This window comes from Xiphophorus hellerii, chromosome 3, assembly GCF_003331165.1.
Source record: "Xiphophorus hellerii strain 12219 chromosome 3, Xiphophorus_hellerii-4.1, whole genome shotgun sequence".
In the NCBI taxonomy this organism is placed as follows: domain Eukaryota; kingdom Metazoa; phylum Chordata; class Actinopteri; order Cyprinodontiformes; family Poeciliidae; genus Xiphophorus; species Xiphophorus hellerii.
Window position 1 is genome coordinate 9,529,227 of NC_045674.1, and position 9,030 is coordinate 9,538,256.

General features: G+C 37.8%; 1 protein-coding gene across 1 annotated transcript; it reads left to right on the plus strand.

The window, feature by feature from the left end:
- Nucleotides 1-1,803: 1,803 nt before the first annotated feature.
- Nucleotides 1,804-4,209, plus strand: utp11 (UTP11 small subunit processome component). Its single transcript, XM_032554400.1, has 8 exons — nucleotides 1,804-2,004; nucleotides 2,139-2,200; nucleotides 2,281-2,383; nucleotides 2,483-2,596; nucleotides 3,192-3,285; nucleotides 3,423-3,553; nucleotides 3,731-3,841; nucleotides 3,926-4,209. Exons 1-8 carry the CDS (start codon nucleotides 1,945-1,947, stop codon nucleotides 4,007-4,009), a joined length of 759 nt encoding a protein of 252 aa, XP_032410291.1. The 5' UTR covers nucleotides 1,804-1,944; the 3' UTR covers nucleotides 4,010-4,209.
- Nucleotides 4,210-9,030: the final 4,821 nt, after the last annotated feature.

Genomic DNA, 9,030 nt, shown 5'->3' on the forward strand with positions numbered 1-9,030 from the left:
GCTAATCCTTATCTTAATTACTAAAATAATTTAGTGTCCATAAAGGGCAGCCAATACATATATTTTGCCTGGCTTGTGGTCTTTACAACTGAAAATGATTCATCCCATTATGATTTGGAGTTGATCTTTGTGGTGCAGCTTTTATAGCTCTGAATACTTAAGGATAAATGGATAGATACATGAAGAACTTTACTTAATGGTTTACATCATTAAGTAATGATGTAAATATGTTTTTATTACACAGATATATTATTATGAAACTTGGAGATCCAGTTGCTGCAAGAGACCTGTAAGTGTTGAATCTAGCATATGATCCCTGCAGTGTGAAGTAAAAGACAGTAGTTGGATTTAACTTACAATCAGTTTTTGTTTGCATGCCACTTTGTAGTTTAACTCTACAGCAACAATTTTACAAAAATGAACACAAAATGAATACATTTTCCTATGATAAAAACAATTCAATAGAAGCTAAAACATATATTTAAAAAAAAATTGAAAAAGTGAAGTCATGGTAATTCTTTACAAATAGGAGGATCTGCAGTCTCCTCTGTACAATCGACCTTCATACAAAAAATGGCAAGATAAAAATAAGTGTTAAATGAAAGTCATGGTAAGTCCAGTGTGTGGTTTACAGCAGGCCATGCATGGTACCCCATTAGAAAGTGGAAGAAGGTACTTTGGTGAGATGAGATTGATGGAAAACTTACACTATCACTCAGAGAACACAATTTCACAGAATAGAACATGGCATAGACAGTTTGATTCTTTGAGGCCTTAATCAAAAATTGAATTGGAGTTAATGTTTCATTTAAGTACATCGTAAATATTTGTGAACAAATCAAAACACGTGAAAGATTAAAGACGTGACATGTGATTTTAACTATGTTAGCACTACAACAAAGAATATTCTTTACACTATTACAAAGTACACTTGCAAGTTACCTAAAACATTTGTCAATCTTTTCATTTATCTATAAAAAATTATTAAACCAAATTAAAAAGGATTTTAATTTTCAATAAAAAAATTATAAAAATATAAAATCTATTGTCTGTATTAAGATTAAAGCATTGATGGGAGGGCCTTTATGGACTTTGGAGCCCATAACAATAGCTTAGTTTGCTTATGGAACAAAAATCAACAGTTAATAAAATGGGTTGATAGAAAACAAAATATCAGCATTCTAATCCATTATAAAACAAACAAAAAACAAACAAGCAAAAAGACAAAACAAAACAACAACTGGTGATTTGCAGTTGGTTTCTGAATTGTGAAAAGTGAGTTAAGTCTTTACCAAGACCAGCAGGAAAAGGGGTAGACAGCTATTAGGATTTAAGAGCTTATTTAAATAACAGACTTGTGTACAAGATAATTTAAAAGATGGACATCGGTAAAGGATGTAGCACATACTTCAACACTATACTTACTCTTAAATAGTGATTCTTGATTATAAGACGGTGACTACAAAAATTAAAGGCTGTACATCAAATAACAGTTGCCACTGCTATAAATTACTCAGGCTTAGAAAGCGCCGAGTCTGAAGCTTCAACGTTCTATGCAACAGCTCCCTCTGGTGGTGTTATACTCATCTGCAGTACCCACAAAACAATACCACAACAATTTGATTAGGATTTAAAGGGGAAAAAAGTATTTATTGTTCTGTATTGTCTTTTATTTAAGTAAGTAATAATATAAAACAATAACATTTATTTGAAATGTCATAATCCGTTAAGTTTCTCTTTTATAAAGTTTTGCTATAAAGTAGCGAATCTGTGGTTAGGAAATGAGCAACACGCCGTCAGACAGGCAGGAACCCACGTGCTCACAGGAAGCAACAGAGCTGGTGTAGCAGTTAGCTTTCTGTGTTTGTTTCACAAATAAAGAAACAACATTTATCTATTTTGACTGTTTTTAGGAGGTCTTAGGTCTCTGGACACTAACTAAAGATGTCTTCATTTAGAAAAGCGCTGAAGTCCCAACAGAGGAACCACCATGAGAGATCTCAGGTAAACATTTAGATGTTGTCTTGGTTAGCCAAGCGTTTATACTCAAATTTAAGAATGTATGGTTGTGTTTTCGTTTCAAGACGTATTACTAGTAATATTAAACTCGTATTAATTTTTTCAATTTGTCCAACCAGCCTGGTTTTAGGAAAACTGTGGGTTTGTTGGAGAAGAAGAAAGACTACAAACTACGAGCAGAGTAAGTTCTGTTTTATTCCTTTTTATGGTTAAACCTAATACAAAACATGTTTATCAATGTGTTTTTTGATGTTGTTATAGAGATTATCACAAGAAACAAAACACTCTCGCTGCTCTGCGAAAGAAAGCTCTGGAGAAAAACCCAGATGAGTTTTACTTCAAAATGATCAGCTCCAAACTGGAGGTTAGAACTAGTTCATCATAGTTTTGACCATTTTATATAGATTCCTCTATATCTGGATCTGACAGAGTAGTTATGTGCTGTATTCTGTCATGCTGACAGGATGGAGTTCATGTGAAGAAGAAAACTGAGGAGGAAGTGACGGAGGAGCAGAAGAACGTAATGAGGACGCAGGACATGAGATATGTGGAGATGAAACGGGTTGCAGAGGCAAAGGTATGTCAGCTGGTGCCAGGCCTTTGTCTATTTCCACAAAGAGTAGTACTGTTGTACCGCAACAAAATGAAATATTATTGTAAAGGTACTGTAATTATGTTAAAGTAATAATATTAAAACTGGTATTCTATGTAGTTTATAGTGAGAGTTCCCTTCTGGTATTAATACATTTATGACATACATTTACTAAATAAATTCAAACCATCATATAACAAAACAATTACATAAGACCAATACAAATATTTTTAATACACAAATGTTATAGCCAAGATATGAGCTACAAAATTATGACAAAAATCTCTGACTTTACACTAGTTTTGTAGGTAGTCTTTGATGCACTCCACAGGAAGACTAAGTCACAAGTTATTGCTTGTGCTGGATCCAAGTATTTTACTGGAAAGTTGAGTGAAAGAAAAAAAGTGCATAGGAAACAGGCATAGTTGTCACCTTGTGAGTATTATAAAGCTAAATACCTTTTAATTTTGTTGAAATTCAGAAGGTGCAGATGACAAGTTACTGAAGGATTATATAGAATACATGCACAATTTAAGACAGATAGCTTAAACATATACCTGATAATAGTGCTTTTTTTCAGAAAATAGAAAGACTGAAAGGAGAGCTTCATCTTCTGGATGCAGAGAACAAACAGAAGAACAAACACACTTTTTTTGTTGATTCCAACAAGGAAGGTAAGTACAGAGGTTTAATAGATAAAGGTTTGAATAGTGATTGCTTGGAAGATGATTACTGCTCTATTGGTTTGTGTAGAACAAACAGTTTTGCAGAATTGATTATGCAAGATAAATTTTTGTTTTTGTGTCCTCAGTGGAAACATTTAACCTGGCCAGCCACCTCGGTACTCATCCAAAGCTGGTGGATCGAGTGTACAACAGACCAACTCTGCAAACATTGGAGACCAAAAGCATCAAAGGATCTGTGAAACCAAATATTATTAACGTTAGTTTTTAGAGTGTTGTTTGCTCAGTTTTTTGTTTTATTTTTTTTTCAGTCACATGTGCTACTGACTGACAACTCCTTGTCAGTAAAGAGTACTATCTTCAGTGTTTTGGTTGTTAATTATTTTTCTGTTGAGCCCAGTGAGATAAAAATCCCTCCTGTTTGCTTCACCTGTAGAAACTGGCCAAGCAGAGGAAACATCAGTATAAAATCCTCTCTCAAAGGATTGACAGAGAGAAGAAAATGTTTGTCATCAGCCAGAAAATCCAGTCCCGTAAAGACCTACAGGTGAGTAGTGCTAAACACTTGGAACACCAGAATCCTTATTGTCAACATGTTTATTCTTCTATATTTTGTTTACTTTGGCTACAGGATAAAAACAAGAAAGTGAAGGTGAAAAAGGAGACACCTGACAGAGCAGCCATTTACAAGTTTGAGTCCAAGAGGAAACGCTAAGAAAGAACAACTGAGGACCAAGTTAGTTTTAGGATAAGATGCCTACAAAGTACTGAACTCACCTTTGATCCCAAGAGATCCAGAAGAGAAAGAATCTTTTTCACCAAACTGTTGGAGTATTCCCATTTAGTGCATATTTGTGCAAATATTTTAGTGCAAATTAATTATTTTGTGCAAATAAAAATCTAAATGCAAATTAATTTCTCATTCAGTTAATTCAGTGAGATGAGTCGCTGTTGGCTTTGCTTACAAACTTATGAGTTTCCATAGTTTTGGAGAACAAGTGGATGATTTCTGAAGTGGCCCTAGGCTGAGTTTGAAAAGATGCAATCTGATCATAGGAGCTGCTTAAATGGTGGAATTATATTTTAAGTTACCACCAGGGGGCATTAGTGTTCTTTGACTATAAAAATACATTTTCTAATATATCTAATAATTATAGAGAGGAGCCCAGGATGTTACTTTTGTGATTTACATTTTAAACACCTTAAATATTTATTTTAACCATATAGATTCATTTAGTAGTCTTTACATATTTTGATCTAAATATGAGAACCCCTCTGACTTAATTGTTCAAATCCAAACAAGCTAAACAAGGTATTTTAAGGTGTCCTGACCACCTCGCATGTTGGGAAACAAATCAGTGCAAAAAATCCTTAACCAGGTGTAGTTTTTTTCTGTTTTTCTCATTTTCTGATGCTACACTGGTGCGGTCTTGTTCAATTGCAGTGGATTACCACCACGTTGTGTTTTGGGCCATAGCAAGATAGTTCAATAAGTAAGTTAATGTGATTTGTGTTTGATAAACAAACATTTTGAGTATTTCATCTGCCACTTGGCACAAAAATTGCACCTTTTCAATGGCCCATTCTGCCATTTCCTTAAGGTCTCGATATGCTCAGTTACTGTTGAAAGTTTTATAAATGATGGGTTTGATTCTGGAAATTAAGTCACTTTCATGACTCAACCAGTGGCGCCAATCAATGATTTTTACTTTTCTGAAGTTGTATTTTCACTTCAATTCAGGTTGCTTAGAAGCCTGGCCAAGTAGATAAAAGGAGCTGGTACCAGTATCTAATCGAAAACCCTAAAATCGAGTTAAGCTGCGTTGGTACATGTGGAAATGTGACTTTTGAGAGGAAACGGCATCACACCAACCAAGAAACACAACAGATGTGTCAGGGAGAAGTGTAAAGCAGGGTTAAAATATAAAACAATATGCCAAGCTTTAAACATCTGATGAGGCATTGTTCAATACATCATCTAATCATCCACGAAAAGTTTAGATCTAAATCCACATTGTAAATTTTGACAATAAATAAAAAATGCACAATACAGATTCCCTCTTATTTAATCAGACTGAGCATAAGCTAATTTGCAAAGACAAACTGGCAAACCTTTCAGTGTCTCGATGTGCAAAACTGGTAGAGAGATACCTCAAAAACATGCTGCCAAAAGTGTTTTTTTTTATATATAAAAAACCTTTTCAGGGTATTATAGATACAGCAAAACGACTACACACTCTCTGACTACATTTCATTTCTGTCTTTTTTTGTGGTTACACATATGGGATAAGCTCCAGAGCCTTCTTCAGCCGAAGTTGGAGACTATGCTGAAGATCTGGCTCCCACCAGCAGATTACAGTGAAGCTGGTTTGACTGTTCATTGTGGTTTCAGCAGCTTCATAAGCAGAGCCCATCCATCACCTTCAACAGGGAGACACAGAAGGGAAAGGAAGGAGAGAAGGCATCAGACAAACAGCTCAGGATGAACCACAGTCCACCTGGTGTAGCTGTTTAAATTTTAAATTAAACCGATCAGCTTTGAAATTATTGAAAGATTGAAAACAAATCATTTAACCTGCGAACAAGTGGTTATTTAAATGTTTAAATTTAATTATATAGACACTGGAGAGCTTTACTTCCATGTCCCAGAACCCGATCATTCATTTCAGACTTGATGTATCCTGAATGCGTTAGTGAATCACATTCTCAGCCTGCCCTGCGATACTGCGTCACGATGCTGAGAGAGCGTGCGTGAACCAGGACCCCGGGGCCCACTGTCCGTAAGCTGAGTGGGTGTAGGTCGTTAAGAGGAGCCCAGGGGTCAAAACACTGTATGCGCAGTTCCGGGACCCCTCCCTGACTATGAGACCTGAGCACAGACAGGCCTCTGTCTCTTCTCAACTATCCTTTTATTCCCTCCTCCACCGAAGGGGCTCTTACGCTGGGGCGCAGTGGCAGAGCTCAGGGGTGGGCAGAGGGTGACCTCCTGATTTTAAAGATATAAACAGGCATTCCTTCTATTGTCGTAGACCTCATAACTCATTTGGCTGCTCGCACAGGCCATTTTTCCGGCCCATATGCCATCTCTAAAGTTAATGACCCATGAGGTTTGTTAACGAATAGTCACGTTTTTGAGTGGGAACTGGAAGTGGAGGACAGGGTGTTAGCGGCACTGCTGCAGGGTATGACATTGACCCTGGTACTGTTGAAAAGGGAAAGTATAGCCTGGTTAAGAGGAAGTAATGAACAAAAGAGCGTTGTTCACCAAATGTAGATATTAGAGAATATAATAGTCCAAATTCACACTTTAATTAAAGACATGTTTACTTCTAGTATTGTATTATTCAGTTGAATTGTCACGGATTCTTAAATTGAGATCCATCGTTCGTATCCTTCAAAGCCCAAAATTAGTTTTGTTTGCCCAATCTTGTGGTGCCACTACAGTTAAAAAAAATAATTATAAACTGCTTGCAGTTTGGAAATGTTTGAATATAATGACGACTATCAGATTTTCTAGAGTGCACTGAACAGTGTATCTGAACTAAAGCTGGTGACTATGTGAATTAAACCAAATGCTAATAAATGTGTCATCTCCTTGGTAAAGATGTGTAATAAGAAAAACCATCCAAAGCAAAAAGTGTAAAAACAAAAAAGGAAAATCCAACCTTTTTGAGCAATTTTTGTCACTGGCGACAAAAATTTGACTCAAGTAATTACCTGTTACAAGCAAAACCCCCTTTCAAAATAAGTTGAACTCAATGTGAACTTCATTTACATTTGAGGCACTTCTGCTTAAGAATCTACAAGTTTCTGTTTCCCTAGGTGGCAAATATGACACGAAACAGAGAGACCATTTCTTTTAGCCACTGGCCACCATGCACATGGAGCAGAATGGTTAGGGAGGCAAAAAAAAAAAGTAAGCCATGAATTTCATGGCTTACTGTGTGACACATTGGGGTCACCAAGTCACTAAGTCTTGGTAACTATCAGAGACTATATACCTGTCTGTCAGTTTTTTGAGAGACATGTCAGGAACAAGTACTTTCTGTGGTCTTAAGTAAACATAACATGTAAAGTTAGCTAAACTCTACACAACTGTGCTTCAGGTGGACCACCACCTCATACCCATTGTTGGGTACAGAAGAGGATGTGTGAAGCTGTGCATCTGGGAACCTTGTAAGAATGTTATCGTAAATGTAAAAAAAATATGATGCCATATAAAGCTAAAAATTGGTTTACTCTGATTAGAAAAAACTAAAAACAAGTCTGCATTTGGTCTTTCAATAGGTTAATAATCCAAAACACAAATCAGCCTGCTTCTCACCTACCAGATCTAAATCATATGGGAAACCTGTAAGGTAAACTGAAGCTCCTGTACTAAAAGCTGAACTTTTTTAAAGTTTTTTTTTTCACATACTGACCTCAAAAAACTGGTCTGCGTCTGTAGGCTATGTGCGGATAATGCATTGTGCTTCTATTTCTCACTCATAAATGATATGATATACAAATGTACAACACTATTTTAACCTTGCACTTGCTCCTCTGAAAATCACAAGTGCAGCACCTCCATCCAGCTCCTCCACCAGGTTGCCCTGCATACTGATCCGAGGTTAAGGATGGTTAAGGACAGTGCTAATCGATCCCCCAATTACTGAGAGCTGAAGAACGAGAGGCGGGGAGACGAGAGAGGCAGCATGGGATTTTAGTGTTAGGAGGGTTGCAAAGGGACGATGAGAGCTAGTATTTATCTGTGAATCCCTTCTCTCCTTTAACTTAAAGCTGGGTGTCATGGGGCTTTTGAAGTTGTGGAAAGACAGTAGGGACAGAAGAGTGGGGGGAAGGAAGAGGCAGTGTCTTTCTCCATGGCAGAGAGGGAAGATGTCTGAAGGAAAATCTTTGCGGCCTTGACAGTGTCCCTGATGTGCATGCCTTTTTTATGTGCGCGTGTGGGTGTGTGTGTGTGTGTGGATATCAATATGTATCGTAGCATGTTTGTGTGGGTTTGCATGTGGATGCCCGAGTTAAAAGTCTGGCTCTTGCGAAGAGGTGGGGATCACAGAGCCTCCTTTTTAAATTGCCGCTAATGAGCCCTGGCTGGCGAGAGGTACTCGAATTGATTAAATTTGCATGGGAGCCTAAATCATGACAGGGGCCTCATACTTGTGCACCCCACCTCTAGATGTGCACATACTCGCATTTATACACACAGGACCCCTGCTATGCCCCCTCCTCCCCATCAGACCTACAGGGGGTATCTCTCTGCAGGAGAGAGGCCCAGGATGCACCAGGGGGAGGGTGTGTGTACACACTGGTGTGCGTGCGGGTGTGCGTACGTGTGTGTGGTGTTGAACGGGGCGTGGAGCGCACCCATCTGCCTCGGCATTACTGTCAGTCCATCATTCAGGGGAATGCCAGGTTCGTGCCTTGGGGACGTGTTCATTACGCTTTAACTACCGGATCTGTCCTTGTCTTGCAGCCTCCTTGTGTCATTGTCTGCCTCAGATTGCATGTATGTATATTTATGCATGCGTCAACATGCATCACAACATTTCCTTCACATGAGGACTGGTATTTATGGGGTTTCAAAGAAATCAGGGATTTAAATAAAACACACAAGATGACAGGTTTATACAGTAAGCTGTGGGTTTGTCATGCCCCTTTTCACTCCTTTGTAATATTCTCAGCATCTTAATCCACCCCAACTCAAAGTTTTTAGTGTGTTTCTCTAACCTTCAC